At 35.7% G+C, this 20,841-nt stretch overlaps 2 protein-coding genes and 1 pseudogene across 4 annotated transcripts; 1 reads left to right on the plus strand and 2 right to left on the minus strand.

The window, feature by feature from the left end:
* Window positions 1-678: 678 nt before the first annotated feature.
* LOC143550602 (peptide chain release factor PrfB1, chloroplastic pseudogene) lies at window positions 679-1,353 on the minus strand (annotated as a pseudogene). Its single transcript, XR_013138359.1, has 3 exons — window positions 1,313-1,353; window positions 1,020-1,240; window positions 679-945 (listed from the first exon to the last, which is right to left on the minus strand). The product of XR_013138359.1 is annotated as a peptide chain release factor PrfB1, chloroplastic pseudogene (transcript).
* Window positions 1,354-4,362: 3,009 nt separating this feature from the next.
* Window positions 4,363-5,535, plus strand: LOC143550603 (uncharacterized). The gene is made up of 4 exons (XM_077041222.1): window positions 4,363-4,419; window positions 4,897-5,028; window positions 5,114-5,331; window positions 5,439-5,535. Exons 1-4 carry the CDS (start codon window positions 4,363-4,365, stop codon window positions 5,533-5,535), a joined length of 504 nt encoding a protein of 167 aa, XP_076897337.1.
* A 9,269-nt stretch (window positions 5,536-14,804) lies between these two features.
* LOC143550612 (ubiquitin carboxyl-terminal hydrolase 24-like) lies at window positions 14,805-20,449 on the minus strand. Of its 2 annotated transcripts, none has more exons than XM_077041232.1 (7): window positions 20,165-20,449; window positions 18,684-19,214; window positions 18,405-18,592; window positions 18,049-18,305; window positions 17,216-17,361; window positions 15,226-15,402; window positions 14,805-15,105 (listed from the first exon to the last, which is right to left on the minus strand). In XM_077041232.1, exons 1-7 carry the CDS (start codon window positions 20,177-20,179, stop codon window positions 14,917-14,919), a joined length of 1,503 nt encoding a protein of 500 aa, XP_076897347.1. In that variant the 5' UTR covers window positions 20,180-20,449; the 3' UTR covers window positions 14,805-14,916. The 2 variants fall into 2 exon arrangements, with proteins under 2 accessions (XP_076897347.1, XP_076897345.1); XM_077041230.1 differs by having other exon boundaries at window positions 18,049-18,314.
* Between the last annotated feature and the right edge of the window lie 392 nt (window positions 20,450-20,841).

Raw genomic sequence — 20,841 nt, forward strand, 5'->3', positions numbered from 1 at the left:
AACCAAGTATAGAGCTTGAAGGACAAAGGGCTCAAGAATCCGATGGCTCGGATAATTTCGTTTGAATATGAAAATTTAATCTTTTTGTAACACATATAAACAAGTAAATACTAAACGAGACTTTCGTCTCGTCTTTTTGTAATGTAAATATTTACAAGTTTGATCCTTGTGTTTTATAAAAGTCTTCCGCTATAACCCGTAACTCTGATTTATAAACAAATGTGGTACCAACTATCGATTACACTCCTAGGCCTAAGATGGGGGTGTGACAAAAATATAGAATAGAAACCTTAGGGATATATTGGCCTCTTCATTTTCACTGTTTTCAACACTGCACATCAAAGAAAATATGGATGTTAGTTGGAAAATATATTGGCAAAACTGTCACTTTTAGATATTAATAGAACTTCTTTCATAGATTAGTGATAGACCCTAAACATGTTTCAAATGTAAAACCATGGAATCAAAACAAATTACTTTTCAAAGTTAGACCCCAAACCTGTTACTTGTGTCAAACCACAAGGATTATTTATTTGACTAACACACATTAAAAAAAACATCTGCAGTAGTCCATTCTAGTTTACAAAACAGTAGCGGGTGTATAAATGTTTATGAGCTGTCACAGTTAGATGTTTTAAGTATCCTCACAAATTAAGAACTATGAAAATGTGATATCATTCATGGCCATTGTTGATGATGATATATGAAGATGAAATGATAAGTGGAGGTTTTCTTAATTACCTGTGCATCGGTACCACCAGCACCAGCAGTTATATTAATAACAGCACCTTCTTTGTCATACGGGCCTGACAAAAGCTGACTCAGCTCGAATTTATCCAACGCCTTACTCAACTCTTTGACAATAGTGGCAGCCTCTTCAAGAAGTGCAGTATCAGTTGAGTCCATCTCTTCTGTTAGGTTGACTATTGTTTCTGCATCACCAACCTGAACAAATCAAAGTTAAATATCAGTGTACCAACTAGTAAAGGCGGAAACTTTGAAGCGTTTAAAAGTGAAACCTGGGTTTGAAAGTCGTTGAGAAGATTTATCTTATCTTTAACATCTGTGAGAGCCATAAGGGTTTGTTGAGCGGATGCGCGGTCATCCCAAAAAGAATCAGTTGATGCTTCTTTTTCTAATTTAGCAACTTGTTCTGCTAATTGGTCTAGATTAGCAGAAGCCCTGATTTCTTGAACACGACTCGAGATTGCCTCCAACTCTTTCCGTAAACTAAAAAAATCTGTTTTTTTCAAATTTTAAACATTAACATGGTATGGTGTACACGCCGGATAGTAAATGTATGAATGATTACCTTGCATTACCCATACACTTGTTTCAGCGGGTGTTGCGAATAAAGCTAAAGTAAGTAATATTTGTTTATGATTGATTAGTGAATTAGCACAGTTTCTAATAATAATAATAATAATAATAATCCTTGGAATTAAAGTAATTAGGGTGGTAATTGGAGGTACCTATGGAAGGCTTGGAGAGAGAGATGGGCGGAGAATGTAAAGCGAGGAGGTTGTGAAATGTTAGGGTTTGGGTTTTATATGCAATCGGTTTAGGTGTCAAGTATGGCTTAAAGCCAGCAGCAGCCGGTGAAAGTGAAACGAAGCAGCTATGGACAACACTTTCCATAACAAGATATAGCTCGGAGGATACTATTAAAAAACCCCCCCAAATAAAATTATTAGTTACAAAAAGCCTAATATAACTATGCACCTTAAGCTGGTCAAAACAAATTATGCTTACCTTCAATTAAGAACAGCGGTGGACGCGGAAGAGTTCTTTTAGGAAATTGAAAATAATCTTGTCCTAATTGGCCTCCATCAAACTGAAAATTATATGATGTAAACAACAGAAATTGCAAAAACAAAATATGAAAATCTGATTACATCATCAATACCTGTCGGCAATGATCGTCAAATCGCAAACCTATGTTGCGACAAAATTTAGGTCACCGTCTTGATTCTCTCTTATTGCCTTCCTTTTCTCTCTCTCTATTAGGGTTTGTCGTTAGGGCACAAACTTCTGCGAGGAAGAAGATATCATAGAATGATGAAATCCGATTCTTTTGGTAGAAAACACTTGTTTCAGCGGGTGTTGCGAATAAAGCTGAAGTAATATTTGTTTATGATTGATTAGTGAATTAGCACACTTCTATATAATAATAATCCTTGAATAATTAATGATGTAACTGGAGGTACCTTTGGAAGGCTTGATGGTCGAAGAATGTAAAGCGAGGTTGTGAAATGTTAGGGTTTGGGTTTTATATGCAATCGGATTAGGTGTCAAGTACGGATTGAAGCCAGCAGCAGCCGGTGAAAGTGAAATGAAGCTATGGACAACACTTTCCATAACAAGATAAAGCTCGGAGGAGGAGGCTTCCGTTCCTTCTTTTCTTCTTCCGATTTTCTTAGATTTTACTTTTAATTATTCGCAACATCCAAGTTTTACATACCGTTCAAACCTTTCATGGTTTTACTTTATTTTTTTTCTTCTTATTTTGTTATCTTATATCATTGTTATTATTTTTATAACATATTTTTATATTTTTTAAGACTTAGGTCTGTTTGGTATGAGGTAATGGAATGAATGAAGGAATGAAATAAACGTTGTAATGGAATGGGCAAATGAATGAAATAAATGACTGTATCTTTCTGTAATTACTTTGTAACTCCCCCGAATGATACAATTCCTTCCTTATCAAGGTTTCAAGTAATCATGCATGGGTCATAGTCACAAATGAGTTACACACATTTGTCGTATTTTCGGAGGGAACTCTAGACTTGAGCTTGAGTCATTCAAAATATAGAATAGAAACCTTAGGGATATATTGGCCTCTTCATTTTCACTCTTTTCAACACTACACATCAAAGAAAATATGGATGTTAGATGGAAAATATATTGGCAAAACTGTCACTTTTAGATATTAACAAAACTTCTTACATAGGTTAGTGATACACCCTAAACATGTTTCAAATGGAAAACCATGGATTCAAAACAAATTACTTTTCAAAGTTAGACCCCAAACCTGTTACTTGTGTCAAACCACAAGGATTATTTATTTGACTAACACACATTAAAAAAACATCTGCAGTAGTCCATTCTAGTTTGCAAAACAATAGCGGGTGTATAAATGATTATGAGCTGTCACAGTTAGATGTTTTAAGTATCCTCACAAATTAAGAACTATGAAAATGTGATATCATTCATGGCCATTGCTGATGATGATATATGAAGATGAAATGATAAGTGGAGGTTTTCTTAATTACCTGTGCATCGGTACCACCAGCACCAGCATTTATATTAATAACAACACCTTCTTTGTCATACGGGCCTGACAAAAGCTGACTCAGCTCGAATTTATCCACGCCTTACTCAACTCTTTGACAATAGTGGCAGCCTCTTCAAGAAGTGCAGTATCAGTTGAGTCCATCTCTTCTGTTAGGTTGACTATTTTTTCTACATCACCAACCTGAACAAATCAAAGTTAAATATCAGTGTACCAACTAGTAAAGGCGGCAACTTTGAAGCGTTTAAAAGTGAAACCTGGGTTTGAAAGTCGTTGAGAAGATTTATCTTATCTTTAACATCTGTGAGAGCCATAAGGGTTTGTTGAGCGGATGCGCGGTCATCCCAAAAAGAATCAGTTGATGCTTCTTTTTCTAATTTAGCAACTTGTTCTGCTAATTGGTCTAGATTAGCAGAAGCCCTGATTTCTTGAACACGACTCGAGATTGCCTTCCAAAGGTACCTCCAATTACCACCCTAACCGATTGCATATAAAACCCAAACCCTAACATTTCACAACCTCCTCGCTTTACATTCTCCGCCCATCTCTCTCTCCAAGCCTTCCAAAGATACCTCCAATTACCACCCTAATTACTTTAATTCCAAGGATTATTATTATTATTGTTGTTATTAGAAACTGTGCTAATTCACTAATCAATCATAAACAAATATTACTTACTTCAGCTTTATTCGCAACACCCGCTGAAACAAGTGTATGGGCAATGCAAGGTAATCATTCATACATTTACTATCCGGCGTGTACACCATACCATGTTAATGTTTAAAATTTGAAAAAAACAGATTTTTTTAGTTTACGGAAAGAGGTGGAGGCAATCTCGAGTCGTGTTCAAGAAATCAGGGCTTCTGCTAATCTAGACCAATTAGCAGAACAAGTTGCCAAATTAGAAAAAGAAGCATCAACTGATTCTTTTTGGGATGATCACGCTTCCGCTCAACAAACCCTTATGGCTCTCACAGATGTTAAAGATAAGATAAATCTTCTCAACGACTTTCAAACCCAGGTTTCACTTTTAAACGCTTCAAAGTTTCCGCCTTTGCTATATCCTAATGGTGAAGATGGTTACCGAACTAAAATCAAGCATAGAGGAGATGAAGACGATGACGGTAACAAGCGACCTTATACTACAATGAGAGAATGGTTTGCATATATGATTCAAGACAGGGTTGGCGAGTTCTCAAAAACTCTATACTCAAGAAGGCTATTAAAGCAAATACTGGTAGACGGTTACACGATGATTGAAAGCGAAAGGCTTTGTTTTATAAGAAGTAAACAAAAAGAACTGAGGTCCGTAACATTGAGAACCTCATTAAATTAATTTTTTGGTTGAAAGTATTTGATCTTCATGAATAGACATGATATATTTAATTTCGGGTTGAAAACCCAAAATAATTATCTTTTTTTAAAGTAAAAAATTTATTAGAAACCCGAAAAGGAGAACTACTCTCGAGAAACCAGATATATACAAGGGAAAAAACAATAAAACAACCCAAACGTGAAAAAGTAATAAAACATGTCTATTCAAAGGAAAATTTATTGATCTAAACGTGGGCTAATAGCTAACAGTTTAATATTATTGTTAGCTTGGTTCAAATGATTGCCTCTCAAACATCTTCAAGCGCTTTGCTAAGCCCGCCAACTATACGGAATCGCTTGATGAATTTGTTAATGACACGGAGATCAGTCATATCGGAGAAGTTGAAGCTATAACAACAGTATTGTTTAACTATTATCTTTATATATATTAATGCCATTTTATTATAACTTAATTAAATTATAAATTCCGTTTATTTGTTTAAGGCAAAAAAGGTTGTCATCTGTGGAAGCATAATCCCAGCATCTAACTACATCCGTTGGTACTACATTGCCTGTAAAGTGTGTGCTACAACACTTACAATGGAAAACAAGGAAAGCCATGAAGGGGAGATCGTCGGGGAGACATCTTTGAATCAATTCAAAGGAAAGTATAAATGCAGAAGCATGAAATGCAACGGTTCTATTGTCAATGCAGTTGCTAGGTTTGTGAACAATAACATTTGATAATAGACATAATTACTGTTTGTGCTTAAAATAAGATAACATATAATTATTGTCTATAACAATGTTAATCACCATTAATGTGCAGGTACCGGGTTCCTTTTGATGTTCAAGACTCAACTGGATCGATCTTGGCGTTAACTTTATGGGAAGGACAAGCGCTACCCAAGTACAAAAATTTCTAGATCACAATCACTTGTGGATCTTCCAAGATCTCTGTACTTTGACTCAATCTCTCAGTCTCTAAAAGTGATAATGAAAAGCAAACAATTGAGAGACATTATTATGAAAGAAAACTTTGCTGAATACACACAAGAACAACTGGAGAAGATGGCCCCACTTGATTTATATGATTATCATGGCACAGGAAAGTTGGCTGGGAGGCAGCAAAATGAACTTTCAAAGTTCCTAAGAGATGAAGCCGATAAGGGATTCCCATTTCTAAAAGAGAAGAAAAGCTGGAAAGTGAAAAGGCAAGATAAAGCAAGAAGGGCAGCAAAGCTGAAAAAGATAGCAAGCATTGAATTGAGATACCAGATGAACGTCAAAGATAAGAATCCTCTGTCAAACATGAACACGTGTATAAGCATTGAAAGAAGAATGGCACGTCCAAACTACACTGTTCAGAAGAATGGCATCATTGCTGAAATTGAGTACAAAGAAAATATTGGCCATTATATTCTTCGCAATTCAGATGGAATTATCCTTTGCATAATCAGAAGAGATCAGGACCTGAACTATTTGCACAATGAAGATCTAATAGATGTAAGGGATTTGGACATACCTGAAAGCCACATTCATTACCAAATCCTTTCTATCTTTAGACAAAGGGCAGGAACTGTGATTGTGAACCGAAAACAAGTCGCGCACAATGCAAGAAGAAGACAAAGATCTTTAGAATAGGCTTTGATTTGTAATGTCTACGGACAAATTTTTTGAATATGTAATATTTCAACTTTTGATATGTAAAAGTTTGATTTCGATTTGAATATGTATTTTGACTAAGTGTATGTAACCTTAGAGATGTTTTGGGACAGCTGAGGTGTTCCAATCTTGGGAGAGATTGTTGAGTCAAAGATTTGACCAAAACTGAAGTATAAGGAAGATTGGAATCTTCTCAACCTCCTCAGAAATCGCTAAGTATGGAACCGGGCACACCTGAGACATCCGAGCAGGCTTTTACTTAGCCGGGCACGATATTTTGCCTATAGGGCAGGGTTACCTTCTTGAAGTCTTCTTTAGTGCTAATCCGAGTAGGGTTCACTACATCTAGCAAAGTTGTTCTTCTAGTCGGGCACAGTTTGCTACTTGCAAACCCTTGACTGAATCAAGCTCTTGAAGCCAAGTCTTTGGAAGACCGAGCAAGGTTTACTTAATAAGGAATCCGGGCAAGCTTGTTGAAAGTTAATGAAGTATTCTTACTTTCTCGGGCAAGGTTCAACTCAGAGCATGCTACAGTGTACCGAGCACACTATGGTTGCTTAATAAGTTATCAAACAAATGAGTTGAATGGATTCTTGAAGATCATTATGGTAGTAGGATCATTTCGGGCAAAGTCTGACATGGTCAAGAAGATTGAAGTCTACCCGGTGAAGTTGTTTGGTAAAACACAAAGTAAAGTCTACCCGGAAAACTGTTCCCGGGCACACCTCAAGGTTACTAGGTTAGTAAAGGAAGGCAGAGCACATAGTCTACTCGGAAAAGATAAAATGCTAGAAAGTCTACCCGGAAGACCTGTTTTACACTTAGACTAGTTTTGAATATGTAATTTGAAGATGTACTAATCATTAGGGTTTCTAGAAGGAGTGAAAGTTGTAAAAAGGTGGCAGGCCTATAAATAGAATGCTTTAGGGCACGCAGCATACAGACGGAAGAGAGAGACGGACATACGGATTAGCCATTACACTTTTCAGAAAACAACGAATATTCATGTATGAGTGTGACGGCTGTCCTAGGTTATCATTGAATATACATTCCGACAAGAAACCCTAATCAATTATCATTTGTATGAATTTGCTTTATATAAATGGAACTCTTTTGAGTTATTGTTTGTGATTGTTATTTTTATTAACCTATTAAGCAACAAACCTGTTTGTTACTGATTCCGCCTTTAACAAACAAGAATCTTTCCTTATTTAGCAATCCGTCATTAACCTTCTTGTCGACACAATATGTGTGGGTTATGACATTGTTATTGATTATTGAGTGACTATTCGGGACCGACATCCTTCATGAATTTCTTAACCACCTTGGTCAATTTGTTGCATTTCCGAAGAAGCTTGTATCCTATCTTCTTCTTTTTCTTCTCATCCACAACAATTTTCTTCCTAAGGTCGTCAGTCTCGTGCAAGGCTCGGTCCAGATGCTCCTCTTGTGATTGCGGAATCTCATTCGGGTATCCATACCTTGGAGGTGGGTCATGGTAACCCATCATCACCACATCGTAATGGTTCTTTGGATTTGGATACGGAGATGCAGTCACGTCGGAGGGATAGTTGAAGAATGCCTCGGCATCTTCGTTTTGCTCGCATATTTCGTTGGCTTGCTCTTCAATTGATGGAATTACACCTTGATATGGTGGGAAACTTGATGACGCCTTACCCTTGAGTTCTTGGATCCGTTGATTCAAGCAGCTATTGTCCAAGCAGTAGCCACGGCTGTGAAAAACCTGAACCCGGAGGGGTCTGCTGGAGGTCGTGAAAGAACAGCTGAAGGAGCGGGAGGAGGTGGTAGGAAAGATGATGAAGGAGAGAGGGAGGCCTCAAGTGTGGTTAGGTCTGTGAAGGTCGATGGCAGGAAAATAGGCCAAGGTGGGTGCAACTATAAGTCCTTTAAGGGTTGTGACCCGCCGAAGCTAACTGGGTTAGAAGACGCAATCGTTACTCTCCAATGGATAACCGCAATGGATAAAATTATCCGGATTAGGGAGTGTCGTCCCGACCAAGCAGTGGGTTATGCCACTCAGTCATTTGGAGACGAGGCTATGTACTGGTGGGAAAGTGTGGAGCAGAGGAAGACCCGAGATGAGATTAAGGCGATGAGGTGGAATGACCTGAAGGAGTTAGTGATGAAAAAGTTCTGTGTTGATGCTGAGGTTGAGAGGGCCGAGATGAAGTTTTTGAATCCGAAGGGGGGAAAAATGACACACCGCGAGTACACTACTGAATTCAACCGAATGTCTAGGTTGGTGCCTGATATGGTGAACACGGAAGCGAAGCGGATCAAGTGCTACGTCAGGGGACTTCCACAAAAGGTATGCACGTTAGTCAAGACTAACAAACCTGCTACCTTTGACTCTATAGTTGAATTAGCATAGATGGTTTATGATGACCTGGCGATAGAGGATGTGGAAGTGGAATATAAGGAATGATGGAAAGGAACCAAACGGTCTGCAGATGTCGTGGAGTATGCGGGGAAGAAGACACAGAAGATTGCAGGCAAGGAAACATGCAAAGTGTGTGGGAATATGCACTTGGGAGAATGCAAGGCTGGTCCAAACCAGTGCTACTGATGCGGGAAGGAGGGACACATATCTCGTGAGTGCACCGAGGATCAGAAATGTTACAAGTGTGGTAAATCAGGTTAGATAGCTAGAGATTGTGGAGAAACCATGGCGGTGGAGGGAAGAAGGGGAGACGCGTAAAAGGATGGTTCATCAGGCACTGAGAAGGTTGCAAGAGAATAAGTGGCTTGTCACAGTTGGCTAATGTTAGTGCTTTATGTTAGTGTTGTTAAGTGGTGTTTTATGTTACAGTTTGAACCTACGTTTGTTTGGCAAGCTTGAACGATTTCTTTTTATGTTTATATGAATGACTTAAGTTTTCTTGTGATTTTGTATGAATGATTTGTGATTGATCAATGGTCTCGACCTATTGAGCCAAAGGTAGATGATAATGATTAAGTAATGTGCCATTCCTTGTGCAATGAAACCATCATTGGAAACTTCATGGGAAGCTACCTAAGAAAGCTAAGATCCATGATCAACTCGACGATTGTTAAGACAAGAGGTAACATGGTAAGCGAGGAACTATGGTGTTCTATGAAGGGAGCAAGAGCAGGGGTAACCCTGCAAGGATAGTAAAGTAGGTTTCGGAGACTAAATCTTTTATAAGGGGGGAAAACTTGTAACATCCCGAAATTTCTAGAATAATATTTAATATAATATTTGCGTCGGGTGAATCATTTGAGTTAGTAGAATAATAATAATAATATAATAATAATGATAAAGGGGTACCGGGCTTGGTCTGATGGGAGTAAAGATGGACCAAAAAGGAAAGATGGGCCTTAGGTCCATGGGCTTAAGGGATTATAAAAACCCCTTAAACCCTAATCCTTTCCATTTTTTATCAATCTCTACACCATAGCCTACACACTCAAAAACACACACATACTTCCAACACCATACACGGCCGCGAGCTAAGGAGCAATCCGAGACCAAACCGAGCCTATAACTTGATAGATCTTGAACGTGCAAACAAGATACAAGGTCGTAGTTCATCACCAAACTAACCGTAACCTTAAAAATACGTAAAGGTATGTCCTTTATCTTTAAGGTTTATGTTTTTATAACCGGTTAGTCTCGAACTTGAACCTAGAGTAGATCGGGTACAAACGAGTATTAAAGTAGCAAACTTGATGATAAAATTAACCTAACAAATCCATGGCTATGTATGGCTCGTTTAAAATAAACCTTAGATCTAGTATTGAACGTTTTAAGCCTAAAGGTCCAAACTTTATGCTTTTCGGGCCGAGTATTATCCGAAATGGACCATGGGGATGTTTACGGGATTGGTTGATATCATATCAAAGGGTTACATGTTGAAACAGAGATGATTATGGGGCTTTAGAATGAACCCATAGCTGCTGCTACAGGTTCGCTGAGCAAGTTCGCTCACAATCTAAGTTCGCAACTACGCAAGTTCGCCTGTTAATAAATTCGCCACATATAAGCTCGCTTGATGTCAAGTTCGCCGGATGTCAAGTTCGCTGATTGTTAAGTTCGCCTCAATCTAAGTTCGCTCATATATCTAAGTTCGCTTATATACAAGTTCGCTTATATCTAAGTTCGCTTATATACAAGTTCGCTTATATCTAAGTTCGCTTATGTCTAAGTTCGCATATATTGAGACCCGGATACCTGGCGACTTGTAAATGAATACATATACGTGTATACACTTGATGGCATGCATTGTAAGGACCTAAAGAGATAAAACACTAGAATGTTAAAATGAAGGAAAACCATAAAAATGCTAAGTAAAGAAGCTGATACTAGGTCATTAGATTAGATCAGATGAGTATTGATACGTGTAACTCATATATAGTTAGCAGAGCTCAATTAAAGAAGGGATTAACAATTGACGAAGAAAGAAACAGGATCCAGGTGAGTTTCTAGCCCCATTCCCTTGTCATTTTTTTGGGGCTGTGTGCATACTCGATGTGAAGTGTGAATACACTTACCTTGAGTGGTAAGTGTATTCTATAATGATTGATGTGATAGTAAGTATTATGTTATGAACGAATGTTTGTCGGTGCGTGAACGATCTTCGGATATTGCATGTACTGCCAATGGGAATGATCTCTAAGTGGTTATTAGTGTGTGTAAATGTTATTATGTAACTTGGTTATTATGTAAATGATGAAATGTTAGAAAGTGTGCTGTAGACAAGTAGAGGTAGATTGTGATAGAAGTGGCAAGGGTCTAGTAAGGGTGTTAGTGGCATGACGATAGTACGTGGTAGAGCAAGCCTATACGTGCCTTCGTTATTAAAGTGGCATAACGTGAGTGCGTGGTAGGGAAAGCCTATACGTGCCTCCGTTATTAAGTGGCATAACGTGAGCGCGTGAGAGGGTAAGCCTCTATGTGCTTCTGTAAACAAGTGGCTAAGACGTAAGGGGCAACTAAGTGGTTAAGCGGTAAGGTGAGCAAGTTAGATAGATGGTTGTGTGTCTTCGGACATGTATATAAATGTATGAAGTGGTTGTATGGTAAGTTGCTTGATTAACTAGAACTCACTCAGCGTAGCTGACTTTTAGTATGCACGCAGGTGAGCAGACTAAGGAGCTAGCATAAGGACGGCACATGGCATGGATTGAACGGCTGGCATCTGAAGATAGAAGAAATGATGTTTTAAATATGATGTTTTAAGTTATGGTTTTAAAGAGAATGTTAAATGTTTTGTAACGAACGATTGATGTTTTATTTATTCCGCGAAAGTTTTAATTAACTCTGATTGTAAGAACTGTGTTTATGAGTAAATCCGACGTTAAAGTGAGGCACCGGGAACGGGGCCTTACAGTTTCAACAACACATTAATTGCGCAATAATTTTGAATCCTTTTTTTGGCATGCGTCTTTTTCTTATTATGGTAATTTCAAATCGAATTCAATAAGTAAGTTGTATCATTGCCCCTAATTTATATGTATACCTAAATTTTATTGGATATTGTTCTATATTTAAGATCGGCCTTTGTTAACTATTAAAGATTCATAGTTCTTTATAAATTAGGTTTTTTCGTTAATTTTTTTAAGGTTTTATGATATATATTATTATTATTATTATTATTATTATTATTATTATTATTATTATTGTATTCAATTTCAAAAGGTTATTTACGTTAGTGTTCTGATTAGGGGTTAGTTTTCGTTATGCCTTTGTTAGTTATTGAAGATCATTTGAGGTTTATGATCCCGATAACAAAATCATGACTGGATAAGTTGCTGAAACTTTACACCCTTTTAAATCATGTACGTTTATTATTATTATTATTGTTGTTGTTGTTGTTGTTAATTGTTATTATTATTATTATTATTATTAGTAGTAGTAGTAGTACTATTATTTTGTATATGATTGGAGCGGTTTGTTACAATGGAACTCTAATTGATCTAGAAGAAAGTCATAGCTGCTATTCATCGATGTTAAAAAATCTGATTGCTACAAGTACGATGTTTTACAACTATTAATCTTTGTTTCTATAGGTTTGACCACATCCAGATTCGTCTTGATTTTATGTTAGATGCTTTACTGATAAACTCGCGGGTTTATTTAGATTTTTTTATATTATTGTAAACTAGTTGAGGCCTATGTAACGACCTCCTTGTAGATCCATACGAGATACTAAAAGAAACATAAGTCATTAATATTTAGTCTAATTGTATAAATATAAAAAAAACACTTCATACAATTTGTGTATTATATTATTTAACATTAATAGTTTATAACACCTAATGTAAACATACCGTATGCAGCTGGATTGAACGATTTGCTTGGAACTTGCAACTTATATTGGTGGATGTTGAAGAAACAAAGGCAACGATGATATGTATATTTAGTCATAATTCCATAAATAATAATAATGGTTTTTATTTTTTTCATTTTACTTTTTTTTCCAATTAATAAAAATATTTAGCAAACTAGATTTTTTAAACACTAAATTTGGACAAGGGTTGGATTTACATGTTTTATTTGTCGGTTAAACGATTTTCTTAGACTTTGCTTTCATATTTTCTATAGTTCGTCTTTACAATAACCGAAACTTTTTTCATGATTTAAAAATATTCCATCTTAAATGGTTTTATATCCGTGTTTCAACGTCTAATACCTCATCTTTAAAATATTTTTTTGGCCCACTAATTCATGTTTACGAATTTGTGTTGGCACCGCTGATACTAACCGAATTTGGGTTGGTTCGCAGATGTAACGTGCCGGTTTTTTTGGTTCTACCTATGATAATTTGTTGTATTTTGACATTGACGGATTTATTTCTTTTGTTTAATTTTAATGTTGTAACTTGATACAGACTGACTTCGCGTTGACTTGCAATGAGTATATGGTTTAATGGTTTTACTTATGCTATTTTGTCGATTTAACGGTCCCATCACGAAACTTGAGATCCTAATCCTAGGTGTTTCTTAAAACAAGACTTGCTACATGTTTGTTTTTTGCTTTTAAATGACTCACACACCGATTAAATACTCTTACATATACACCAATGTCCACTACGAGACTCGTTTCCTCAACCGTATGGAACTGGACATCATTTTGTACACCTTTTATATCATTAAACCAGAATCACTTTGGTAGGTGTGTCATGTTTTTGTTGTTAGAAGGCTTTTGTGAATGACCATAAAGATGGAATCACCTTCGTGGGGGACAGGGTTTCTTGTTTATGATACATACATACTCCCACAACAATTTATTTAACGCAAATGACCAAATCATTTGACCTTAAACAAGCCAAGCAACACGAGTTATTCAATATCAATTAAATAAAATTTCATATCAAAATTAAACGAGCGTGGCTTCGTGGGCTCAAATTTTCTACACAGCTTAGTGATTAATATTTGTTTTAAATAAGTTAATATTAAGATGGTTTACAATCGGTCCCATATCGCATTGAATTATTATTCATGTAGTTGAATTATAACTTACAAACAATAAAATTTTGCTCAGTCTAAAGAGGCTCGTTTACAAGAAGCCGATTTCAGTCTTTCGGGGAAGCTACGAGCCACGCATTTCTCGATACCCTAGATTGAGATATTATTAAATATAAATACAAAACTATCAACAGATGCATTTTACCATGATTCAATTTTCCAAGTCTTTCAATAATAAATGATTAGAGCTTTATGTGGTGGATCGGATATGTAAAAATATTCGGTAAAATGTTGCTTCTAAAAATGTTAAAACATGTGCAATAACTTCTCTTGCAATACATTCAATACAAAGTACATACATAAGACATGAATGTGACGAGTGAATGGCATGACCAACCACTTATGTCTGACAATTTCCACCCGTATGATATCATGATGCAAATTAAAACATCAAACTATAAAAGTCAAATGCTTCAAAAGCCATACAGATGTACTCTTAATGATTATGTTTGAATCATTTCATATAAAGAAAAACAAAAATTATTTTTGAAATGTATAATATGAAACTAGTTCGGTCCATTAAAGGTTAAACTTAACACAATCCAAATTAAGGGTATGAGTTCCAGATACGACACAAACTTCACGTGTTTGAGAGAATCCGGATAAAACTGAACAAAAGCACTAAGGAAACAGATTTGAGAGAAAACGGTTTAAAAACCGAGCAGCCGGTTTGTATTCGGTTTGAGAACACCTTTGTTGATACAGGTTATAACCGAACCGATCATTTTCCACTTATAAACCAATTTCTCACCTAACCAATTTGAGCAAAAACTGATAGAAACTTTCTTTGACCGAAAGTACGAAACCAACCGGTTTGGGCCCAAAAACCAATTTGCGCATCTCTAGCGAACACGTGTAGCTAAGAGTCCTTTCGGGCCGTTTATTTTTTATAATTACTGTAAATGTATTAAATACCTATCAGACGACTTTGTGTAAAACTTCCAGGTCCAAAGAGAAGAAAAGTGCAAGAGTGTTTTAAGCAACCATAACAAATAAAAAACTGACACATTACCATAAACTTATAATAATAATAATAATAATGCAGATAATAATTATATGTTTTTCTACTACATAGTGAACGTAAGTAATAGAGCGAAAAATGGTAAGAAAACCTGTTAAATACGCGTATAAATCTACTGCTGCTTGTAGAAGAGAACATAAGCTTGGTCATGAAGCACTTTGTTTGTAGGAATATTAATAACCGAGGCGTCATCGTAACGCAGCCATTTGCCACTTGAATGCAAAATATCACAAGTGTAATGACCCTTTGAAGGTTCCCTACCATGATGAGTTATTGTTGCCACAAGTTCATACTTTCGACCCTGTATACAAATTATAATTTTATATCCATTTCAAAGATATTTACAGGTAATGAATGAGTTAAATGGATCATGAAAACAATGTTATTACTATGATATGTAAGTATATGAGAATGATGATACCTCGGTGGTTGGGGAAACAAGCAGTTCACGGTTGAGAATGAGGTGGAGAGGGAAGTAGACGGGTTTTAGTAATTTGGTGCTCCCTTGGCTTCCATAGCTAAAGCGCATCAAGTGCAGTATTATAATTTCTGGAAGCTCGAGTATCTTCACTGATTTGCTCGCACTTACCAACTCAGCCTGATAATCATTCATATGAACACATTTCAGTTATTAACAATCATCTACACTAAGGTTCATAATCATGTTGAACTCAGTCATCTATTTAACATAGCCTGGTACAGGCAGGGTGGATCGGGTGAGGTAACTGATTCAAAATGGGTTTGGGTTGAAACAAGCCATTTCAAAAGAAGTATCATCATCGTACTCAGTATATCCCACCAATAGCAAAGCTATGGTAGGGTCTGAGGAGGGTAAGATGTAGACAGCCTTACCTCTACCCCATAGGGATAGAGAGGCTGCTTCCGGTGAGACCCCCGGCTCGATAGTAGTTTTGCATCAAGCCTTGGACATAAGACACATAACACTCAACCATCGGGACACCGACCGATTGGTGCATGCACCCTTGTCTTTCGGCTATCAACGCCACCACATGATGCCTGATTAACCTTCCGCCACTTTTAACGTTATTTTCACGATATTAGTAAAATAACGTCAAAATTAGTGCAATTTCGCTTTTGCCCACCCGAGGGTTCACACATATAACATTATATTAGTGCAATTTCGCTTTTGCCCACCCGGACTCTAGAATATTTAAAAAAATAAAATACCCGACTCTAGATATTCTTAACCAAGAAATAAAGAACCCAAAATAAACTAATAATAAAAAACCGATCCTAGTATATTCTTAACCCAAATCGGACTCCATCCCAATTCTGACTTGTTTCACATGTGAAACTAAACAATTAAGTGTAACACTAACTAAAGCCGTACCATTTGTTTTATTTAATGTCACTCGTCATGTTAATAGCTGTAAAAAAGACCGTCATTAATAATATATCTAAACTGTGATTTAAATGGAGGGAGAACCATCAATATATAGGATGCCAGAAACTATAAACAAAACCTAGATAAACCTAACTCGGGCCTGTGGGCTAAATACAATTAAACCCTACTACGAATAGTCTGATATATATTTAACAATATTGAAGCTTTGATAACCAAAGTCGCTTGCGTCGTGTTCGGACCCACAGAGAGTATATCAAAGACCATATTGCAAATAACCCTCTAAGCAAATATAAAACACAAATTGTAGAATATTCAAAATGTAAAAGGTGACAAAAAAGGAACATGATCTAAAAGAGATGGTAAGGAAAAACAGGAAAACTGAGAGTATAGAAAGTTCATTCAAATATTAAATATATTTAGAATTATTAGTTTAGATAATGTAACAATCTGAGAGCTGAAATGATGATTTTATTACTAGTAAACATGCCACACGTGTTATACTTGACTACAGCCTTTGACCCTCAGATACAACAATATATACTGTTAATTTTAGTTATTAGTGTGCCGCTATTAGAGTTCATTTAGTGCCCAAGATAGAGGATTACCTCATCATTCTAAGTTCAGCATTCAGTTAAATTTTAATTCCAGTTCAAAATCTAATTTGTAACAAGTTAGCCATGATTAACATTTATGCTCTAACTTAAGGATGGGTGTCAACTATAGTTATTAGTGTGTTATTATTAGGGTTTATTAGTAAATGACCCGTAGGCCCAAGAGGCCAAGATAGGTTTCTCTACATATATATTGAGGGGCTCCCTCCATTCTAATTACAGATTTAAGTTAAATACAAACTCCAGTCTCTTTTGTATATAATATACAATTGCCAAGCGATGCAGATATGAAGAAATTTATTAATAACAACTGCCAGGTGATGCAGATATGAAGAAATTTATCATAATAACAATTGCCAAGTGACGCAGATATGAAAAGATTTACCATAGTAGTACAAACATTTTACACCATATACACATTATAAGTATGGTACCTTTCCTGCTGATGATGCACGGTACCCTTCAAGCGTTTCCGGTGCAGAAAAAAGATGAAGTGCATCCTTAATGGTATGAACAGGCTCGGGACATATATTAAGGTGGAGTAGAAGAAACGGCTCTATAGTGGCCGAGGCTTTATTACCTGTTTAGATTAAAAATACAATTGTTAAACCACAAGAAGCAAAATTATTCTTTTTATAAATTCGTCAAGGAAAAAAGAACAGTCAATAGAAATATGATGAGCACAATGTTAACATAACTGCATAACTGATAAGTCCACATCAGACTGACATTAGGGTTCATGCTGAATATGCAACCGCCAAACTAACAACCTTCTGTATCATGATTATTTATTCTTTCTAATTTAATGGAGCTAAATAGTTTTAGAACAGGTTTTTGAATGTTTTACAGCGCACAATCTTTAACATGAATTTAGAAGTTGTAATCATCTTAAAACAACTTTTGATGAGAAAAATGTTAATGAATTAAGAACTGTAATTCATAAACAACAGCAACTTATTTTTGGATGAACATCCAAAGCTTGAGAAGAGTACTGTTAATATACTTTTTCTTTAAAACCTTCATAAAAAAATGTTACTTTCTCTAAATATTGTAATTTTATTTCATGAAAAGAACATAAACTCACTTAGCTATAATAAAGCATACACTTTACATGTCAAAAGCAGTTTCAAATTTTAGCTCTAACAAAGTAAAATGGTGCTCTTGAAACAAGTGAGCATTGAAACTTCCTTTTTGAGTCAGATATGAACATAACAGGTCATATGTGTACAGACAATATGCACAATAAATAAAGATACATCTAACTTACCTCTTGCCTTCACAACACTTCTCAGCTGACCTCCAAAAATCTCACTTAACTTTGAAGGAATAAAACTCTGTTTTCTGGTAATTGCAGTTTTGTTCTTTGGACCAACTGTCTCCCAACTTTCATCATCTTCGTCACTCACTGATGAAACCAGCGAAACTTTTCCTCCATTCACAACAGAAATTTGTCCTTCAAATTTAAGTAATTCATCATGCATTTGATGCATCACAAAACTTAGGAACTCTTGAGCATCCTCTTGCCTGAAAAAACTTCAACTCAGCACAAAAGGCAACATATAAAAGTTCATCAAAATATCAAATATAAGTAGACATGAAATAACAAGAATCCAAAAAACAAACCTTGGTCTCCCTGAAAAGCTATTTGGCATATCTGGGGAGAAATTGTTCAAAACAGACTCAAACATGACTGGTCGTAAAGGCTTCCCAGTTTCCAGAACAAACTCATCTTCTTTCTTTGAACGCCTGCCAGGTGGCATATCAAAGCCAGAAATGAACTCAACAAATGCATGTAAAGTTGGGTACCCAATCTGAAATAACGTAAAAACAAAAAAGCAGCATAATTCCAAAAGTGTACACTGCATTATGTATTAAAATCACTTTAAAAGAACTGTATTCTACCTCAGGTATCTTGCGCGTTCGTAACTCCTGCAAAAGATTTACAAATGGAGAACAAGCTAAAAGAGCTTGAAGAGTTGCATTCAGAAAGCATAAGTTTCCTGAGTTGATTAAACCTCGAGGTAGTAACTCAGTTGCAGTTGTGTATGGAATAACAGGTGGACTGATAATACTGTTTTCGATATCCTTTACTTCCAGAGCTTCAACCTGAGTTGACTGGTCAAGACTTCCGGGTACAACCGATTCAGTAGGTTCTTCATTTTTTTGTTTGTGTTCTTTTATACCATTGCTAAAGGAAGGAGAATTCGAATCATGAACGTTCCCATTTTTATATACAACTTCTTTGGTGCTATCTTTCTTTACAAGTTTTGATGGTTGGGGCTTTTTGGTAATTTCAGTTGGTATATTGTTAAAGCCCACAGATCTAAGAGTTTCAGCATCTAGAGTACCAAACATTAACTGTACACTATTCTCGTTTGGGGAACTTTGCAGTGATTTGGTCTCATCCTCAGTAAATGATCCAAAAACGAACACCTGAAAGTGGCATACAAGTTTACATATCATGTTATTGTATTTATTAATTGAATTGAAACAAAATTACTTTAAAGACATATCCAATCAGTTGAAAGTTAGAACTTTTATTGATGAACAAACAGAATACAGTTTGAAGTTGCTGGCTTGCTGCTTAATCATAATATGTACTAATGTTACACCAATGCAGTTGTAGAGCTATTTATAGTAACTTCAAGATATTGTTACTTAATCAAATGATGCAATCATAATAAAAAGATAAAAAAAACATATAAACATTACACTCATTAAAAGAAAGATGATAAACTGATAATAACCCTAGCAGTCTTACAAAAGCAGAGATAAAACTACCTAAATGCCGCCTTATGTTTCATATAAACATTACACTACTACTAAATAGCTTCATCAACTTCACAGAAATCACTAACAGTAACATGACGAATGAATAGAATACAGTTTGTAGTTACTGCTTAGTCATAATCTGTAATAATGTTACACCAATAAAGTTGCAGAGCTATTTATAGTAACTTCGACATATTGCTACTTGATCAAATGATGTAATCACATTAGAAAGATAAACAAACATATAAGCCATACACTTACGAAAAGAAAAATAACAATACATTCCTAGCAGACTTACAAAAACAGATATAAAACTACCTAAATGCCGCCTTATGTTTCATATAAACTTTATTAAAAAAAGTTAGTAAATAGCTTCATCAACTTCACAGCAATCACTAACAGTAACATAATGATGTACAAATCGTAAATTCGGATCGAATCAATAACATTCAGCAGCAGCACAGTTAAAGCTAAAGCTAAAGTTAACCTAATTGAGTGACAGTGACGAATCGCACAAATTAAACCTAAAATCCGTAAGTCAATAACTTGTTCCACAAGTTAAGTAACAAAAAATGAGTAAATCGGAGTGAAATTAGTGGTAAGAAGCTTACGTTGTGTTCAGTCATGTTGAGGAGATAAGATCAAGGACAAGTGTTGGCCATGGAGTGTGACAGAAGAAGAAGACTGAGGTGCTGAAGTGTGAGCAGGAACAAGGAGAACAGTAATGGAAGAAGACATATGAATGTAAAGGCAAAATATAAACACAAACTCTGGTGCGCAGTGAGATTGGTTATATGTATATGTGTATGTATATGTATGTATGTATGTGATGATAATGATGATAATGATTGGGGTGGAATTAGGGTTTTTGTCTCTACCTATAATTCTTTGGCGATTGGGTTGAATAAAGGGACTGCAGCTTTGGGATGGATGGCTGGATGGACAAATTAATTGGTATTCATGGTTTTAGTTTTAACATAGTGTTGTCAAAATACAAAACAAACAACTAACAAATTTTAGTTTTTACATGAGAAATGTTTTAACTGTGTTTTAGTTGTTTATATGTTTTAGTAGGTTAATTTTATTTATATAGGGCGTCACTATATATTTGGTGTTTATTTGATAGATATTTCAATATTATATAAGCATATTTTTTTATGAACCTTGATTAACTATCCAACGATTCAAAAACTTTAATTATTTTTTTGAGTACAATGATTGGAGAATAAAGTTTTCATAATTGATATGGAATCGGCTAATTATAGACTACATGTTAGTATTAAATTAG

The sequence above is a fragment of the Bidens hawaiensis genome, unplaced genomic scaffold (assembly GCF_021521415.1).
Source record: "Bidens hawaiensis isolate Kalapana, Puna unplaced genomic scaffold, B.hawaiensis_p1.1 tig00016116_1, whole genome shotgun sequence".
Classification (NCBI taxonomy): domain Eukaryota; kingdom Viridiplantae; phylum Streptophyta; class Magnoliopsida; order Asterales; family Asteraceae; genus Bidens; species Bidens hawaiensis.